At 42.6% G+C, this 20,827-nt stretch overlaps 2 protein-coding genes across 2 annotated transcripts; one reads left to right on the plus strand and one right to left on the minus strand.

Moving 5' to 3' along the window:
- Positions 1–1,538: 1,538 nt before the first annotated feature.
- On the plus strand, positions 1,539–15,425 carry ano8a (anoctamin 8a). The gene is made up of 18 exons (XM_084007236.1): positions 1,539–1,823; positions 5,311–5,421; positions 6,156–6,288; positions 7,910–8,048; positions 8,182–8,278; positions 8,425–8,541; positions 8,677–8,804; positions 9,153–9,314; positions 10,101–10,253; positions 10,663–10,789; positions 11,020–11,075; positions 11,179–11,253; positions 11,866–12,357; positions 12,678–12,815; positions 12,906–13,097; positions 13,206–13,337; positions 13,633–13,743; positions 14,188–15,425. The coding sequence occupies exons 1-18, from the start codon at positions 1,622–1,624 to the stop codon at positions 14,842–14,844; spliced, it is 3,222 nt and encodes a 1,073-aa protein (XP_083863362.1). The 5' UTR covers positions 1,539–1,621; the 3' UTR covers positions 14,845–15,425.
- Positions 15,426–15,733: 308 nt separating this feature from the next.
- LOC311011981 (DET1- and DDB1-associated protein 1-like) lies at positions 15,734–18,875 on the minus strand. Its single transcript, XM_084007235.1, has 5 exons — positions 18,555–18,875; positions 18,231–18,311; positions 18,033–18,084; positions 17,673–17,734; positions 15,734–17,550 (listed from the first exon to the last, which is right to left on the minus strand). Exons 1-5 carry the CDS (start codon positions 18,561–18,563, stop codon positions 17,446–17,448), a joined length of 309 nt encoding a protein of 102 aa, XP_083863361.1. The 5' UTR covers positions 18,564–18,875; the 3' UTR covers positions 15,734–17,445.
- Between the last annotated feature and the right edge of the window lie 1,952 nt (positions 18,876–20,827).

The raw sequence follows: 20,827 nt of genomic DNA on the forward strand, positions 1-20,827 counted from the left end.
AAATATTATATAGATTTGTTGGATAATCATTATCTGATGTGGAATGTGACCCTGGTCTAAATGTAAATCCAGTCCACAGTCACTGTCTTCTGCCCGTCTTCAGTGCTCGCTGGGCCCGAAGCAGTGAAACCCTTTCTCCGACGCTGAGGGAGAACTTGTCCGTGGCCTGACATGACAGTGGGACAACTGTGACAGGCAGGCGGACGTGCCTCTGGGTGACGGCCCCAACAGAGGCTGTGAATACATAATTGATCCCAAGAAATCAAATTAGCCTCTTTCTCTGACCCTGTTGGGGAAAACCTGTCCACACAAGAGTTTTTTATTCATGTTGTTGCTGGGAAAATGAGACATGCACATTTAAACACAGCACCATATGGTATTATAATTACACGCTCATTAAACTCTCCTAGCTGTTTACCTTTCAAAGTGTGTTTCAGAATCCGTTGTGGAGAAGGGCTGGCTGACGGAGCATGGTTACAGGGTTTGTTGACAGTTATTTACTTACTCATATGGTCCGTAGGCCTTCAGAATATTCACATAAATCTATCATAAATATGGATTGCTGAAGTAGTAGCCTATTCTGCTAGCTTTGCTGGTATTTACTGATTTTACATTTTGGGAAATATATAATATATGAATATGTTATATATAAAATATATATGCTGAATATTTCTGTACATCAACTATCTCCACGACCAGCAGCTGGTTAGCTTAGCTTAGCACAAAAGCTGGAAACGGAGAGAAACAGCTTGCAGTTAGCATGGCTCTGCTGTAAAAACAAATTTGCCTAAACCTTACTTTAGAAAAAATAGATAAGGTGGGCAATGTGGCAAATCATTTTTGGCCAACTTCCTGTTGTCTTTTTTATTAGCTTTTACAAGCTAACACAAGCTAATCCATCCTGTTTCCAGTGTTTACGCTAAAACAAGCTAAGCTAACTAACATCTCGCTTTAGCTTCATATTAGTTCCATAGAACAATAGATATGAAGGTATTGTGCTTTTTATCTAACTAATAAACACGTCATATTTAGTTTATTTACACACATGAAGTGTAAAAACAACACATTGTGGTTGTATGGGGGTTATAGCCTATTAAGAACAAGTTGGTAACTTTGATTATTTAATTGGGGGAAACAATTAGTTGATCCATTCTCAAATGTATTAAATATATTTGTTTTAGTGGCATGGATAAATTTAACACATACAGGGCCCTGCCATGTCACGTGTAGGCCTGTTCATATGACAGGACAAACACTGCCAAACCAGGTTAACGTCAGATTTTTCGACGACTACGGATGGTGCGTCTAAATATGTGAAGGCATTGTGGGACATGTAGTCGTGGCGGACGTATCCCAATCGAAATGATCGAAGGCCTGAACCACCTGCAGTTCTGCATAGCTCGGACACATGTCATTGCTTACAGACCTGTAGCTTGCCCGGTGTCCCCCCCTCCGGCTCTGACGTCACGACTGGTGCGCGTGAAGATGACATGATCATGTTCCTCCTCCTCCACCACCACCACCTTCTCTTCTATCAGATACACTAGGGGTTCCCTTTGCATGCAACGGACATGCATTAAAAGCAGTCCTCTTCGCCACCTGGGAGTGTTTGTGCACCACCATGCATGCGGCGGCGGCGGCGGGCTCCGCAGCAGCTGGTAGCCACGCTGCTGTAAACAGTAGCAGCGCAGCAGACATCGACGACAGCGACGGGGCAGCAGCGGAGAGGATGGAGAGGACGGTGCCACTGGCAAGCGAGCAGCAGGACAGGACCAGCAACCAGCAGCAGCAGCGTACGTCCTTAACACCATCCGGGGTGCTCGGTGAGTGTCACAGAAAAACGGTTAAAAATATATATATATAAAAATAAAAAAAAATGCTGCATGGTGTTTGTCCTGTGAGCTTGCAGTGGAGATCTGAGGAAGATGTGTATTTGTGTTCATCTGCGGGTATAAATAAAAAAAGAAAAAGATGGGGATAATAGAGGCTACTGTGTATGAGCAATATGGTGCAGTCATTGATAGACTTCACTGAATGACTACAGCGGTCACTCGCCTGTGATTGGGTTTTTATGTCGGCCCGTCTTTCTTTTTCCGCTAGTGCGCATTCCGATTGAGACAGGCCCACGAAAAGTCCTGCTATGGTGGTCCACAGGTGAATGCAGGAGTCATACAGTATATATAGCGGACGTGCATGTCAACACACTGCACTGAGAAGAGTAAAGATTGTGTTCACTGTCCGATTGGACTCAGGTGTTGAAAGACTTTTACAGTAGAGGTTATTCTGCTGATGAGTAAGCAAATGACTGCTCTCTATGGTTATTTCTAGAATTTCATTATGAAGATTAATAAGAAGCAGTGACATTTTATATTTCTTTGTTAGGTTCAGCAGGGATTTATGTCACTAACCAGGGCCCTTTTCTCCATGTCCGGCCATCCTGAAAGGTTGTGTTTGATGTCCGCAACCTTTGCAATCTGAGCCTCATCAACGTCACCCCAGTCACGGCTTTTATTCATATCTTGACTTAAAGCCAACCAATGTTGACCTTTGGAGAAATTCTCCGCCATGCATGTTTATTTGGACAGGTGTTATAGGCTTACAAAATCTGATAATAATAACACTTTTACATGTGTCAATGGTATAAGCGTGATCTGGGCTTTGCAATTGTGGTTTCACTGAGCTAGCGTATTAATGATGATTTTGCTGATGAACACATCAGTGTGTCCTGTCAGGGTATGACAGATAGCCCTCTCTGTTCATACACCAGTATATTCCCCGAGATGCCCGTGAGGTGAACTGGACAGTGTAGCCACCTGCAGATGTCCTGATGTGTCTGATAATGCCACACCCATATCCAGGCTGCCTGCCTGCTTTTAGTCCGTTGCATGCTGGGAAAGTTTTTTTGGATGCATTAGTGCATTAATTTTCTTTTTTTTACGTTGCCTCACTGCTGATATTTCTTCTTGTTACACCGAATGAACCAGTTGGCTTTTGGTTGGTTGAACTTCTGGGTGGATTGTTTGTTCAGTTCATAGACATTTTATTAAAAAGTGTGATATGAGCTAAAGGTTTGACAATACACTCATAATATTGATGATTTGATGAAGTTCATTTATTATCTATTATCTTGTATGTCTCAACATACATTAAAACATCGATATCTTTCATTATCTATCTCTTAATTATGCATGATATGTCAAGCTTTATAGATGATGTTCTCCATGCTGAACTGCATTTTGGGAGTAATTCTGGAAGAGGTCTGACTCAGAAATGGCTTTGTAGCATTACATAAAGAACCACAGTTAATGATATTTAAAAAATCCATCAATCAATCAAAATGGTGGATGATAAGCAATAGTTTGTTGCCTCGCCCATGTTAGAAAGCTTCAAAAATGGTATCTCATGTCTAGTAGACAGAACACTCCAGGTCTTTAGTCTACACTTGCTCTGCTACGTGTTGACATTAAAGGTCCCATATTATGAAAAACAGGTTTTCTCTAGTTCCTACACCTATAAATTGGTCCTCCCTGAGCCTACCAACTCTCAGAATGAGGAAAACAAGCGACTCCTGGATGGTCTCTGCAGCCCAACCACTGGTACAACGGCGTTCCTACAGGCTGTCATTACATAACAAAGGGAGTCATTTGCATAGGCCGAACTCCTCTGCGTGATGATAGGAGATATCCGAGAGGGGGGCGTTCATCACTGAGGTGAAGTTCGGTGTCTCCTGCGGTGAGAGAGCAGTGAGATAGCAGTGTTTCACAATGTCGTCGCTCACAGCTAGACACGAAAATTGCTCTGTTGTTGGTTGTACAAATCAACATAAGTGCTTATATTCTGTCCCAGCTACAGAAGAACAGAAGAGACAGTGGTTGTGTTTAATTTTTAATGACAATGTGGCGGCTACGGGTCGTGTTAGCTTCTATGTGTGTGCTAACCACTTCACAATGGACTGCTTCAGTAACGAGGGTCAGTACAAATCTGGCTTTGCCTCGACACTGACCCTCGTAAAAAGGATCTGCTCCGAACCATACAGGACCCAGCAACTTCACCTGAGCCACATAGGCGAGCCATAGCGATACATCCATGTAAACATTGGCGCATGCTGCCGCTAGCGTAAGCGGCATCGTTTCTGTCTCTCTCCAAGTAGGCGATGACAGATGGAGCTCATTAGCATTTAAAGGTGCAGACACAGAAACAGCCTGTTCTCAGCAGAGCTCATTTGAGCAACTTTTAGACAGCTGAAATTCAGGACCACGGATGGGTTTGGGGCAATGCATATCGAATACAGTGTTGTTGGACCTCTGGCAGCTGTGTGGAATTGAGGAAAAACAGTATAATATGGCACCTTTAAATCAATGTATCATACCTGGTATGATGGTATGATCTATGTCATGTCTTGTGGCATTAATGTCAGTGACAGTTAGAGACACAATCACTTTGAATTTTTCAGAACCATACAGCAAATGCAAGAACAAGAAAAAGAAAAGCGTTCAGTACCAGTTTCTTGGCATGGATTGCGTCAGTATGACACACGCACACACACAGTCAAACACTCAGTGATTTATGCCACAGACATCTCATTTATGTTTCTAAAAATACCTCCAGATAAAGTACTGTCATAACACAGGAACATGATCCCGTTGCATTGTTACGTCGAGAGTCTGCCCCCATGACCGAGTTGGCATGTTGGACAGAAACATAAAACCACAACAGAGAGATGACAGCGTCGGCAGCTCTGATGGCTCTTAATGAGAGGATGAGACGTGCTGAAAGTAGGGAATAATACGGTTACGCTGCAGGAATCCTGATCACAGACACGTTCTGTCACCGGGCGATCCACTGAGCAATGAAGCGATTGGTCAGTCGAGTTTATGGAGCCAGAATTAATGTGAAAGAAAAAGAAGAAGCAGTAAAAATGATGAATTGCACTGTGGGTTGGCCTTCTGCTTTGCCTGGTCCGATGGTTTTAGAGACGGACTTTAAAAGTAAATTCCTTCACGGCTATTTACACACCACCCCATCTATTTGTTTACAGCATTTACCTAAAGTCATGTGACCAACGCAGCACAGTCAGCCTCCACGCTAACATGTCTGCATTTTTTGTCATTTCTCTTGAAGTCTCCAAGACAGGAGAATAAATAGGATGCACGTCCAAACGATACTAATGACTAACCTGTCCTTGATCATCCTGATGAAAAACACCACCATCTGTCTGTCCTGCTTTCCCTCTCTCCCCCTCTTCATGGTGTATTAACTCTAATAATTTTTAACTTTAGTATCTCCTGCTGTTTGCTCTTTTCCTTTTAGATAAATTGTTCGGGAAGCGCCTCCTGCAAGCCAGACACTACATTATGTCTCGCAAGTCGTGGCTGAAGATGGTGCCCACCGAAAACTGTGATATCCTGATGACGTTCCCAGGTATGGCGAGCTCAGTCCGTCCTCCCCGTTCGCCCTCTGATGAATCACCGCGGAGGGAACAGTGCATCCTCATTAAAGGCCTTTGGTGGTCAGCCAGCCACTCGGACGCATGCCTAGGACTTAAAATGTTCTCCAGGGACAATTAGATCTCATCCATTTGCCGTACCCGTTTCTATAGACCAGGCTGTCTGCAGAATCTTCTAAGGAAGCTGCTAGAAATATGAATTAAAGGCATTTCAACTTTGCCTTCGTTGGACAGATAGACTTCACAATGTACAAAACACATCCGGTATATTACGTTGCGTGGAAACACGACACTTCAATGCAATCTGTCTAAACAAAGGGATAATTGATCCTTCTGAGTAAATGTGGTAAATGTGTAAGTAGTGGAAACCACAACATGAACTCCGTGTTAGATTTTCACCCACATTCAACAACCAGATTTGTCTTCCTCATTGCTAGTCTAGTGCACATATCTAAGGATGTCCATTAAAACAGTGTACATGCAGCCTAAATAGCAGCGTCAAAGTACCTTTGGCACGTCAGCTTCAACGGAAAGTTCAATTGCTTTAATATCTTAATTGAGACACAATATGCTGTATACAGATGGTTGAAACTGCTGTACTCCTGCAGACATGTGAGGAATTAAAATGCGTGAAACAAGGAAACTGCTGTTTCAGAATATGCATCTCGATTGCTCACATATGTGCACTATGAAAATGTTCTCCCTGCAGATACAATAGATGACCACACGCTGCTGTGGCTCCTGAATCAGATTCGTGTTGGAATCCCACAAGTCAGCATTCAGGTTCGACAGCACAAACACACGCAGGCGCACGCCTTCTTCATCACGACTACATTCGAGAAGTAAGACTCTGAAACTCACAGTCCGACTGTGTGTGTGTGTGTGTGTGTGTGTGTGTGCGCATGTGTGGGCACTTGTGCTTCTATCTTTGTTTTAACGTTGATGAGATATTTGTCTAGTCCTTACCTATTCAAGTGACTCGATTTAACGACTGAGGTTAGAATATTGGTTCAGCATGGCAATTTCAATATTATTCCAATGTTTCATCCAAATGACCTATTGATAGTTGCATTTATTACCCAAACATACAGAGTCATTGTAGTATGTCAATAAGGGCAAACATGTGCATGTATATCTACATGTTTAGGAATAAAAGCAATACAGAATGTGATCATATTTGTATTTTATTACTATATTTTGTGCTGGATGTTCCAAGACTGTTGAAATGTCTGGCAAGTTAAAGGAACGGTTGCTCATTCCTAATCTTGCTGAGAGTCATTTCACCTAACTCTTGGCAGGATTATTCATTGTATTGATTATTTGAAAGATTATTTTTTTATTAATATAATAATGACTTCACCCACAAAGAAATATCAAAAATGTGTCTCATCAATATTTAAATATTTGATTCAATCATCTTCTCTGAAAAACCAAATAAGTGACAAGATAATAGACCTTATTTGTCAGGTGCATCAGAACAATATTGGTAGTATGCAGTATGCAGTATGCAGTAATATTAATTTTAATTTCACAAAACCCTGTCCAAAAGGCTCACGTTGCACTCACATAGCCTAAGCTTGGGTTTGCTCTGCCTCTGCTTAAAATGTGTCCTTGTACTCGGATATATGTTGTATAGGAATGAAAGCAACATCCATTGGTCAAAATTACACCTGGCATTCTGTTGCTTAGGGAATTTTAACAGGGGGTATTGTGCAAAAAAAGAGCAGAGAAGAGATCTGAGAGAAGAAGTCTCATTAGCACACAGAAGCAGCTTGAGTGTGAGGAGCAGGAAAACTGTGCTAGCAACAATCTATGTGAGTGCAAACAGTGTGAGCAGAAGCACGAGGAGGGGGCGTTTGAGTGCGAAGACGGGGTTTTTGAGGGAAAGCATTACAAAATCTCATCGGGAAATCAGGTAGTCATGCTCTCAAATTGATAGACCACACTCTTGAATAAAGATGAAAAAGCTCCAGTGTGTGTGGAGAACCCAATTATATGATACTCAAAATCACATATTTTATCTTTTAGCTTTAAATACATACTGCATATATCCTTACAAAGTATGTACTGTTGCATGCAGCATGCATTGAATTGGGTTGAACTTTGACGCTCTTGCTCATATATCCATTGCGCAGAGGACTGTGGGTCAGAAAAGCATGCTGGCATGCATACTGCAAAATGTGAACGGATGCAGTAGGACATGCTGGTATTTTTGGCAGAACGCACGGTCGCTCCTTCAACTCTCCTTGGCTTTGACCAGGCGCAGCTGTTCAGAGCGTAGAAACCAAACCGGGAGTTATCATCCTGTTAATGCCGAGTGTGTGCATGTTGCAGTTTCCTGCGTGTGTGTAGCCTTAAACGCACTTAAACTATCAAACATCTGCAGTCCAGCTGCTGTCACAGTGTTAGTGCTCCATCGAGTTTAATCCTGCTGCTCATTTACCCCTCTCTCCTCATCCTCAGCTTACTGCGGGGAGCGGAGCAGATGGGCATGCACAAGGCCGTCAAACCACAGTTTGGCGGCGGGATGCGACGCTTTTCCTGCGAGGAAGACAACATCTATGAGAACATAGAGAGCGAGCTCTGCTTTTTTACCTCACAGGTTAGAGGTCCAAACTGTGGGTCATGGTTGTCATTAATGATATAAAACATTTTCTTAAAGATTATTTTTGTCTTTGCTGTTACATTTTAGAAATAAAAAAACATTTTCTCTCCATAACTGTAATGGTTTTCAGGAGCGTCAGGGCATTATAAAGTATTGGCTGGACAATCTGCGAGCCAAACAGGGGGAGGTGCTCCACAACATCCACTTCCTGGAGGGACAACCAATCAGTAAGCTGTCGTTTATTATTGAAGTCATTTTTTATGTTGTTGTTTATTGTCATATCTGAATGGGATCAGAACTTTTTTGCTGTGGGTTTTATTTTTAAGTTAAATCTGAGTCAAATGTGAAAAGCTTCACAACGCGTCCTCTTCAGTTCCAGAGCTGGAAGCCCGGGGGGTGATCCACCAAATGTTTCCGCTCCACGAGCAGAGGATCCTCAACCAGCTGATGACATCATGGGTCCAGGCTGTGTGTGAAAGGCAGCCCCTGGGTGGGAAATATTAAGTGTTTGGCAAGGACACTATAACAGCAGACACATTCATTCATGCTATTAAATAGGATGATGTCAATTATTTGAGATATGATGATACAAGTCTGAGTATTAACCATTCCATCTGCGTTGTAGATGATATCTGTGACTACTTTGGAGTGAAGATCGGCATGTATTTTGCCTGGCTGGGTTTCTACACTAACTCCATGCTTTACCCCGCTGTCATCGGCTTTCTGCTTTGGATACTCGCGGAGGCTGACCAGGTACCTGAAGCCTATATTAGAATAAGATTTGTCTTTTCAAGCAATTGGAATATTATGGAAAATTACTCATTATTTACATCGCAGTGTAAGTGTACTGATGCTGATTTGTCATCATATTATATTCTTTTTATTTTAAGCCAGGAAAACTGAGATTTTCTATGTTGCTCTCTAGATTATTTCCTTTGCGTGCTTTGCAAAGACAAGAACAGAGGTGTAAAACCGCTTGAAGCAGCACAACAACCTACACACACACACAAAAAAAAAGTCTGCTGCTGAAAAGTGCACGGCATAATCACACTCTCAAAGGTTATGTAAGTGTCTTTTTGATTCTCTCACGCTCGCTCACAGACCAGCCAGGATATCTGCTGTGTGGTTTTCGCCCTCTTCAATGTCGTGTGGGCGACGTTGTTTCTGGAGCGCTGGAAGAGGCGGGAGGCGGAGCTGGCCTACAGGTGGGGCACCCTGGACACCCCCGCCGAGTCCTTGGAGGAGCCCAGGCCACAGTTCAGGGTGAGGATTGGTACTGAATGTTGTTGTATTGGAATGTACCAAACAAATAGCTCATTCACTATCCTCAGGTAAAGTCTGGTCTGATTCAGTGGTTTATCAGCGAACACATGTGCATCTCTACAGTGATTGGAAAAGCACACAATCCCAGGAAACCCTTGTGTTTACAAGAGAGGTGCTTCTTCATATCCAGCATGCCTTCACAGAAGAGGGGGGCAGTCTGCTCCCCCTGACCCCTGTAATGGAATGAATGGGCGCTATGGGGGAGGGGATTGGGGTGACCTTTGAAACCACGTGTGGAGTGCATTAGGCAGGCCCGGCTAGCTCAGTCGGTAGAGCATGAGACTCTTAATCTCAGGGTCGTGGGTTCGAGCCCCACGTTGGGCGGTAACCTTTTTTGGGCAGCAAAAGGGGTGATTAATTTGTAGTTCCCCAGTCATCAACTTCAATGCCCAGGTTGATCTCATCAGACGCTCCTCCTCATCACACCCAGATCTTCAGCACATCATCACCACTACCAGGGTCTAGACTCCTACTCTACTCACGGCTTCATCGGCCCCATAAAATATGGTGTTACGATGGGGTCCGATCACATTTCTTAATTCTGTTGTGCACCTGTCATTTAAAAAATTAATTCACTCAAAATTAAGCCTTGCCTAATTAAAATGCAACAAGGCAGGCAAGCAGTTCACATTTTGCACAAACATTTCCAATCCTTTTTTTATTTTTCAGTGACAGTGACTGCAGTCAGTCTCCTAAGCAACATCCTTGTTTTGTCGCTCTCTGCAGGGAGTGAAGCGCTGCAGTCCCATAACAGGCTGTGAGGAGTTCTACTACCCGCCCTGGAAGAGAGCTCTGTTCAGATGGTTGGTCAGCCTGCCCATCTGCCTCCTCTGTCTCTGCTTTGTCTTCCTCGCTATGCTTCTCTGCCTGGAACTGCAGGTTCGAACGGATAACAAGTTGAACAGCGATCATGTTCAATGATACGAAAAGAAAATCATTTATCTACACTGTCTGGGGTTGATGCATGCGGATGATATTGTATTAATGTATTCAGAAGTTCAACGTCAATAATAACACACAGCAGAAAAAAGTAGCATTACAGTTTATTATAAGATAATCTTAAAATCCATAATTAGAGTTTAGTCTGAAAGTGTGTGTGTGTGTGTGTGTGTGAGAGAGAGTGAGAGTGAATCATCATATCATTTTTAAAAGCAGGTTAAACAAAACCTGTTCAAAAATACCTCTTGCCAGTTGGTATTCATTTAATAGCCGTTTAAAAATAGCTGTGGGAGTAGATCTGAATGAATAGGACCTATTAAATATGCATCGTGCTTCTCATCTAATGCAGGAAGTGGTGATGGAGATTCAGGAGCTACCTGGCATCACGAGATTCATTCCGAAGATACTTTTGGCCATCACTGTGACCATCTGTGATGAGGTGTATAAGAAGATTGCGTACTGGCTTAATGACATGGGTAAGAGACACAAAAATGAACCCTCTGTGCACAATAGTGAAAATATTATCCTTCTGATATATAATTAAGGAGTTACTTTCAAAGAAAATCAATTGAAGTGCAACATATTCCTCCATGATTGTAACTATTAGGTAGGCACCCTCTAAATATGTTTAACCTTTTGGCCAGTGGCCTTTTTGCTGTCATTCAGCTGCACACTGACAAACGTTCCTCTTTATTTCTTCACCCAGAGAACTACAGACTTCAGAGTGCCTACGAGAACAATCTCATCATCAAGATGGTTTTTGTAAGCCGTGCATCGCCCCCCTTTGTGTGTGACAGAATACAGACAATTCATCTCGATTGAGTGGGTGTTTGAATTCCTGTAATGTTTTCTGCTTGTGTTACAGTTTGAATTCATCAATTCTTACCTTAGCCTTTTCTACATCGGATTCTACCTCAAGGACATGGAGCGCCTAAAGGAGGTACAATAACTGTAACTGTACGATAAGAGAGAATACTGGTCATAAAGTGACCATGTTTAACTTGCAACTGCCTGTCCTGTTTTCCATGTTTCCAATGCTAATGGTACACAGTTGTCAGTAATTATGAAATAGTGAGGCCTTAATTCAAGACATGCAGACAAATATTACTTTATTCATAATGCTCGTCGTGACACATGACCTTAACAGCTATTACATTGGTTAATGATTACAGCTTAACAAGTCCTCCATCCCTAGTTACAGTTGCTAAGCTATGAATGACCAGACTGGTCAGGGGGATGTAGGTGAAGTCAATGGTCAATTGAGTGCTGCAGAATTAGTCTGTTCCCAAGTCAAAGGGGTTTTGGTGAGATACCTGATATAAAGTCTTCGGTTAAAATAAAAAAATAAAATAAGATTTTGCTTTAAGATATAAATATCTGTCAGTAAATATCTCACTTGTGAATTTTGCAGCTTTTATGTGACTTTAAAAAGGCTGTTGCCTGATTTAAAATGTACATCATCTGTGCTTTCATCTGTACTTTTGGAATTTGTGCATTTTGTTTACTCTTCGTACATTCGGCGCATTAACAGATGTGGTTCTGCTCCTTGCAGATGCTAGCCACTCTACTGATCTTCCGCCAGTTCCTACAGAACATCAAAGAGGTACTCCAGCCTTATCTCTACGAGCAGAACAAGCTGGGTGTTTTCACGCCCAAGGTGCTGTGGGAGCTGCTCCAAACCATCGTACTCAAGTACGGCCGCCTGGCTCTGGGCAAAGCCCAGGCCTCGATGACGGCCTATTCCTTCCTGGGTCCCAGACCTGTCAGTCACGCGGCCAACGGGAACTCGGAGCAAAGGAGGAGAGGAGATCTGAAAGCCGGATTCAGGCTGACGGAAGAAGAGTGGGACATGAACGACGGCAACCTGAAGCAGCGTAAGGTCAGCTTCACCGAGAAGGTCGACTACCAGGACGTGGTGTCGGACGCTCAGCCGGTGGATCGCAGCTTCCTCGAGGACAGTCCCACACTGGTTGAGGAAGGGATGGATCCATCCAGTATTTTTGACAGCTGTGATGAGGACAGTGATTGTGAACTCCTGACTCAAGTATGTGATCTGTTTTTAATCACAATTTATCAGCATGTTGTTTTAAATTTTGTGGTTTGGGTTTCTTTGACTGCAAAAACTGCTGCTTTTTAAAGAAACAAATCTCTCATTATGTTTAGTTCATACTTACTCTTTCCAGTACAGTTCAACTTGTCTCATATATTTTAACGGATTTGTGGGAATTGATTTCGTTCATCCAGGTAGTATAGATAGATGAAAATGAAATTATCCATTCCAACGCTGCAGAATTTAAGATGTATAAGTTGTCACTGGAGAAAGAATGGTAGACCAAGGAGTATGCCGCTGTGTCCTTTCCAAAGGAAGACGCTGACTATCAGAGAAGAAGGAACGTCGCTGAGGGGAAAGAACATAAGAAGTCATGGATCGATCCACCAGAAGAACCCAAAACCGTCACCCTGACCCAGGCTGAGATTGAGAGCTGTATGCAGACGTATGAGGTGGGACTTTTTTAAAGACATCATTATTTATTACTTCCTATTGCATCATTAAAAAAAAAATGAAAATACGCATATGTTTGACCCCAACAGGACACGCTCCAGGACTACCAGGAAATGTTCATCCAGTTTGGCTACGTGGTGCTCTTCTCCTCTGCGTTTCCCCTGGCGGCCATGTGCGCTCTGATCAACAACATCATCGAGATCCGCAGCGATGCCCTGAAGCTCTGTACCGGCCTGCAGAGGCCCTTTGGACAGCGGGTGGAGAAGATCGGACAATGGCAGGTCAGTGTCTTTTGTTCTGGAAAAATGTCAGAACAGCCCTCCAGAATGCTTTTGTTCACAATGCGGGGCATCTGGTAGCCTGTAAATGTCTCTCTCTCTCAACATCAGACTGCAATGGAGGCCATGGGCTTGATAGCCATCATAGTTAACTGTTACCTGATTGGCCAGTGTGGGCAGCTACAGCGTCTGTTCCCCTGGTTGAGTCCCGAGATGACCATCATCTCCATCGTCTTACTGGAGGTACGCCTGTAAATTACTGTAAATTCAGGTTTGCCCTTGACGCAAACACACATTTTACATTATTACAAAAGAAGTCTAAATGTGCATGGCCTGCTGATTTGGTAACACCTTCAAAATCTTTTTTTGTGGTGGGATTCCAGATTCATTAATGAATACAAAACCTCACAAGAGTTTTTGGTATGTGTGTGAAATGTGTTTGTTCTGTAAAAAAAACTGAATAAGAACAATAATGTGATCGTGCCCTGGTGTTAACTGTGCGTTGAGCCTGTCCCTTTGTGGTCTTGGTGGTTTACAGCACTTTGCAATCCTCCTAAAGTACATCATCCATGTTGCCATCCCTGATATCCCTGGCTGGGTAGCAGAAGAGATGGCCAAGCTAGAGTACCGACGAAGGGAAGCTTTCAAGGTATAGTTGTATCATAGCTTGAAAGACCTTCGGCCAAAGCTTGCTGCTGGCTGCACTCACTTTACATCGTATTTCTACATACGTACCCCTTTGTGTTCCTGGGTCTGCTGGTGTGCATTGTCCAAAAAAATGTACACTAATGCAGCTTCTTCTGACTGTCCATTAGAAATACTGTACGTGTTTGCCTATGTTTGTCTGTATAGTGTTGTATCACATGTCTTGATGGTGCTGTGTAGGTGGCAACCTCTTCAACAGTGAAGACACTAACTGATAAAGGGAGAGTAAAAGGGAGTAAGCTCTAAAGTTGTAGTAGCTCTGACTCATATTACATGTGTGGCCTTCTCCTTTCATTCCTCCGTTTCACTGTCTGTTACTGTCTTTCTGCCTGCGACTCTTTCTCTCTCCTCTTCTGTGTCTTCATTTTTTACACGCCTCCCCGTTTAGAAGCATGAGCAGCAGGCCCAGCAGCACTTCCAACAGCAGCTCAGACGCCGGCGTGAAGAGGAGGAGCTTCAGCGGCAGGCCGAGCTGCAGGCCGAGGCCCGCCAGGAGAGCGACCACAGGGCAGACGCCCAGCACCAGCACCACCACGACAAAGCCACGGGGGGCAAGGCAGGGGACAAGCCCAAGAGACCCAGCTCTCTGCTGGGGAACAACAATGTGATGAAGCTCAAGCAGATCATCCCCCTTCAGGGGAAGTTTTCCTCTGGGAACTCACGCTCACCGGCCCAGTCTCCGACAGGAGGCGAGGCGAAGCTCACGGGATTTCTGAAGTTCCTGAAGTCGCCAGAGGTGAAAAAAGAGCAAGCGGCGGCGGCGGCGGCTGGAGTGCCGAGCTCGACGACATCATCTTCTGTTCCCCCAAGTGGCCAGGAGAGGTCACAGTCCCCCAACAGAACATTCAGTCCTGGGAAGCTGTTCAGTTTCAGCAAATCAGAGGGGACTGTGGTGTGTGTGAACGGGATCCAACCAGCGGGCCAGTCTGCTAACACCCAGCAGCCCAGAGGTGACGTAAACACAGCCGTGGAGGAATTAGCGTCTAATGAGTCCGATAAAGGAGAAACAAGACAGTCGACTGATTCAGACAACTCAAAGAGTTAATACATGTTCGACCATACCAATGTAATATGACGAATGGAGAGCAATGTACAATATGTTCAGGCGTCATTCAGACACACACCTGCACCGTAGGAGACCACATGTAAGGTTAGCAAGCATTAGACTTTCACTTTTGATGCAAGTTACAAAAAGTATTATACTGTATCTATTAATGCTCGATTATCTAGCTTCCATGTCAAATATGTACAGTAAGTTTAATTCCTCGTGGGGCTTGAGTGACATTTACTAAAGGTTAGGATCGTGCATGGCTGCCTGGTTTTCGACCGAACAGATTGCGTTGATGGGACCTGAACAGCAGCCTCCCATCCCAGGTTGGTTTCTCACTCTGATGCCTGTATTGAATGCATGCGGAGTCCTGTGCATGCATTACATGTCCATCACCTCGTCTTTTCAGTTGTGAAGCACTTTTGAAGCCATCGTATTCTTCCGCAATAGGTCAACTATATTCACTGTGACCATAAAAAAAAATCTATTTTTATTAACTTTGATTTTCTATGAATTATTTTACTACATAAATTAGTGAATGTACTTATATGATGCAAATAAATCCCACTTGAATAAACATCCACCAAGAGATGAGAGCATTGGCTGATTCTGTTAACAGTAAAAAAAACACATCGCCAGATGCTAGACGTTAGCTGGGTTGATGAGTTTCCTGGACATTTTTTGTGAAAATAACACTGGCAACAGAACATCAACACTATTTTATAGTAATAAGTAATAATAAAGTAGTAATAATTTCTACTTTCTACGCCCATTAAATGCCATAAGGGAGTTTTCTTCCATCCCACACAAACAAATGTTGCCGTTAACAATGAGTTAGCCTTTACTGTATGTCATAGTGTAATCTATACAAGAACGAGATCGGAAATTGACAACAATACATTTATACACTGAACTCAAAAGCAAAGCATTTAACAATAAACACATTCCAAACCTAGTCAGCTGACAGAATACGAACCCTATGACAAAAGTAGAATTAGCACACTCTTATATGAAGACCCGGTCAAATAAAACTGCATGTCTCTGGTTTAAATTCATACTTAAAGTATGTTTTCTACTTACATAAGCAGCCAAACTGCACATATATGTTGTAATCTTTGAACAGCAATATGTAACACAAGTAAAAATTTATATTAAAAGACGCAACTATCGGTCGTGCTGAACATTATTGAAAATGTTGCAAACACGATTTGCAGCAGATTCCTCTTCATGGAAAATGTGAGCTTTCTATAGGTGCAAAGATAATGAAGCAAAATGCTGTGGTTCATATTAACCAAACGCTGGCTTTTCTCCCTCCAATGTACAAGAACAAATTGGCTAAACAAAATAAAATAACAATATGCCTAACCCAGGGAAGACAGAACAGAAATTGTCTTTGTTACCTAATAAAAGGGTCAGAACAATCACAATATACATACTGTACAAATATAAAACACTTGTGAAGCATTACGACGAGCGTCACCAACTTTATGAGCAGCAAACACAGACTGTTTATTTATCCTGGCTGTCAAAAGCGTGTACATCCAAACGCACATTTCCTCGATGTCGATCTATGTAAGCATTCCCGTGCTCATCGCCTATTCCGTAAAATAGTGTGCAAACTCCCAAAGATACATGCGCTGCTTATAAAGTGGGCTGATCTCAAACTACCGAGCATCAAACTCATATGGCTACACGATCTGCAGGTCATACTGTGTAAAAACAGTTTGCATCCTCCAGTATGACTGTAATGGCTTGAATGTGTCTTTGTGGACACGCTAACATCCATTCCATTTATTAGTGGTTCACTTCTTCACCTGAAACAACAATGTAAACCAAGGGATCTCTCTAAGACAAAGTGAAAACACACTTGCTTCCATTTAAGGCAATAAATCATTATTCATCAGGAGAAAACATATCTTTCAGCACTTTTTTTCTGCAATCATCCATAACAAACCCTGACTGGATGATTTCATCCATGACACAAACGCAATGCAGTTTTATTTTCGGCTACTGTATTCAGTTTCATTAATCAAATAAAAGGATTAGCTAAAGTAAAAATTTGTATGGACCACTGTCCATTTCCGTCATTCAAAACAAAAAATTCCTAATGGAGTAAGAGCCACAAAAGATGGCATGCCACTTGACCACTTATATAGATTTAAACTAAAACGTGCATATCACAGAGACTGTGTGAATAACTACAGTTGTATACCCTTAAATAGCAGCAAAGGAGCTGTATATTTAAAAGAAAGGTGTGTTAGCAGAAGTGAAGATAAATCAGAGGGGATAAGAAGGAGGTAGATGTATGTTATTTTCAAACTACAAAGACTGAAATCTGAGGCAGAGGTGTCTTTGAAGAAAAGTAATAAATAAATTGAGGAAAAAAGTTTTTGGTTAAGGAGGAAATCTGAAGTTAAATGCATTAAGACCAATGTTTTTTTTGGGATTAATGTCATGCCGGCTGTGGTCAGAAATGTATCACTCTTTGTGTGCTTCAGTGTCAAGGCCTGGGTTTGCAAACATATTTTTCTGCATCTGTGTGTGCATTTTGTTTATATAGGTCAGTCTCTGCTGGGAGTGCATCAACAGCACCGCGATTCACGAATCCTCATTCAGATCCCGAATGTCTGTTCTGGCAATTTTCCGTGGAGGCGCCGTGTTTTCCACCTCTCCTTGATCCTGCTCTCGCTTTTTGGCCGAATTCTGACAAAAGTAAGAGAGAAACATTTGCCAAACCACAAAATAAAAAAACAGATGATATATACTCACAAACAATACAATTGGCACCAACTAAAATCACATTAACTAGCTTTAAAATTCTTTACCTTTTTGTCCCACTGTTGATGAAGATATCGCAATAGGATGTTTGTCTTTTCTGTGACTATGACTGAGGAGAGACAACACAGACACTGATTATATCATGAGAGACAAAATGAAAAAGAAAAGTAAGAAAGTGGTTTAAACCGGCTGTTCTTATAGAGAGTTAACATTTTGATTAATGACTACTCTGTCCTCCTGGAGCTGATTTTGTCTAATGAAAGCATGCCATTGAGATAATTACTGAGCAAACAAACGTGATGTGTTCTCTTTTCTACACATATAACTAATATAGTGTGCCGAGATGGGAGTGTGTGAGCTGCAGTTCCTCCAGCTCTGTAAGGATTTGTAAAGGTCAACCCACTTACTCTGCTCTGATGGATACTCCCGGGTTGGAAGATACACAGAGGGTCGACGGTTCTAAAACAATATTGAGATCCACGTCAGTATGTTCATTTTCCCAGACAAAAAGCAGTTCTACCATATGACAACAAATTCTTGGCTTTAAAGACCATAATTACTGATAACACAAATCAGACATTATTGTAATAACTAAGATTACTTACTGATGCTTTACATACAGAGTCTGCATGGAACCTGCTGAAGTTATTCTTGTTGTAGACAGGCAGTCCCTTCAGGAAATCTGACTGTGAACACAACATAAAAACATGAGCAAAACACTTCCGGGTGGTAAGACCAACTACCATGGCCATAGCTAGGTAGGTAGCAGTAGTACATTCAAGTAGATAACGTGGCGGTAATGTGAGAGAGTATCATAGTAACGTAACGTTAAGCAACATGTACGTCGAAGCCAATGAGAACCAATAATTTAACACCTCTTCACACACAATTAACGCCGGGCAAAGAAACAACAGTGAACCTAACGTTACCTTCTCCATTTCTGTCCTCGTCGTCCTCGTCGTTCGTTAACTAGCCGGAGTGAAGAAGAACAGATGCTACTGTTTTAGCTTCCTAGCTACTAAGCCTTGTTGTCTTTGTCGTAGCCACGACACCGGTTTGTTTACCAGTTCGACGGCGTCTTACGACTACTATAAGGCTATGAACTAGGTGCGACCGTGGTGCGATCGCATCACACCACTTCAAACCGCTGGAAACGTCCACTTGCGTAAAGGTAATTACATAAAAGAAACTGAAATTGAACGTCCTTTGGAAGCTAACTTGCTACTAGTTCACAACTCCATTTTTGTTGTTCGTCTGCTCGGGGGCGGTCCCTTTCCGAGAGTCGACGTACGTTATTGGTTGAACGGTGGTAGCTGTGTGACGAGGCGAAAAGGCAATGCGGTGATTGGCTAGAAGGTGGTTATGTAACAGAGCAGTCTCCCCAAGGCGAGGGGGAGTTGTGGCGTGAAGCGCCGATGAAAACACCACCGATTACTTTCTACAGCATGTCCTTCTCCATGTGCGTTGTATATTTATGCATGTCTCACCTGCTGCTGCTGCGCGGAAGGGAAGAGTTGAGCGGAAGGGCCAGCCACGTTACAAAAACTGATTTTATATATTAAAAAAATGAACTATAGCACAGCAGCTACTACTCTAGAACACAATTATTACCTTGAAAACCATGTCTAAATGTCACAAGTAATTACTAATCAGGTTTATTACTTATTATTAATCATTATTAATATCTTAATGTCCGTTGGGTACAACTTGTAGCAGTTAATGGTTAAATGCTTATTCTGTAGGTCAACTGAATAATTAGAACAGTATAGAATAGTGGCACACACACAAATGGTCACATGGATGTTGGTCTGGAATCTGCTGGAACCACTGTCCTAGTTCTGAGGGTTAAAACCCTGAGTGCTCTGATTACCACCAGAACCACTGATGCCTTTACTCTCCACATCTTCAAGCTTCTCATTTCCCTTCTTCTTGATGTTGCTGTCACTTAGGATAGCTACATCTATAGCTAATGCTGTCCTCTATTGTTTGTCCACTACAACGATGTCTGGTCCGGTTTATCAGTCTGAATCTGGAAGTCTCACAGGATCTTAGCTTTGTCATTCTCAACCACCTTTGGAGGTTTCTTCCATTTTGACCTCAGGACTTCCAGCCCAAACTCAGCATGGATGTTTGCTTGCCACCTGCTTATGGCACTCTGTACACATATTATAATATTTATCACATTTGTGTTATTCGGGCAGATAACAAACAACAAATGCCTCAATTTCTCTTCTTGTCTGATTTTTAGCTGTCACAACTTCTCATGTTCAAGCCTCGTTTGGCCTGAAAATGAAAGGTCACCCTGCCGGATGTAAGTAAGGATCCACTTTGTCATAAACAAAAGATGGCACAAACCTTGAGGGATAAAACTTTGTCTCTTGAGGCAACAAATGAGAAACCATTCCTCCACAAAGCATCTTTGAAATACAGTTACATTCTGCAAGGGTGTTTTTTATTTCCAAGTCAACCACAATTGGTGTTTTGATATGAGAACAACTAAGACAACACTGATCACATAACTTCATACAAGCAAAAAAGAAAGAAATCCAAACATCTGATGACAAATAACTGTTACAAACATACTTTATGGATAAAAACAAATGTCTGGGTGAAACTACTAGGATTTTTTTTACCCAAGGCAAATGCAACTTGTTTGTCAAAGTCCAGTTTTCACCCTCCCACCCATCATTAATGCAGAAAAAGCCAAACCCAACCCACATCCAGTATCACCAGTTAACCCAATACACAAGGTTTGCTTAGCATCCTGGGTGACGGCAGCTTTACTGAACCAACGTCTGTTTTTCTGAATGTCTCGCAGGATTTCCAACAGGATCCTTCAGTGTGAGAGTGATTTCCGTCCCTTCAACATGCGCCGCAGGAGGACCTCGATGCCGCCTTGTGAGCTCATTCTCTTGATCCAGCCGTGGGTCCTCTTGCGCTTGATGTTCTTGGGCTGATACTCTGTGCCCCTCTTCCTTGTCCGCACTTGATTATATTGCCAGGGGAGCTGCTGGAAGACTCCCGAGCCCTCCGCTTGGGCAGAAAGTGGTCCACATTTGGAAGTCAGAGGTCCTGCAGCTGTTCTGGGCACAATCCAGTTGCTGAATAATCTAAGGTGAGAGTTGCCAGTCACATCGAGGTTCCCTCCAGCAATGCTGATGACAGATAAGAGATGTTATGAAACAATATATAATACTATATT

The sequence above is a fragment of the Eutrigla gurnardus genome (assembly GCF_963514095.1).
Source record: "Eutrigla gurnardus genome assembly, chromosome: 4".
NCBI classification, from domain to species: Eukaryota; Metazoa; Chordata; class Actinopteri; order Perciformes; family Triglidae; genus Eutrigla; species Eutrigla gurnardus.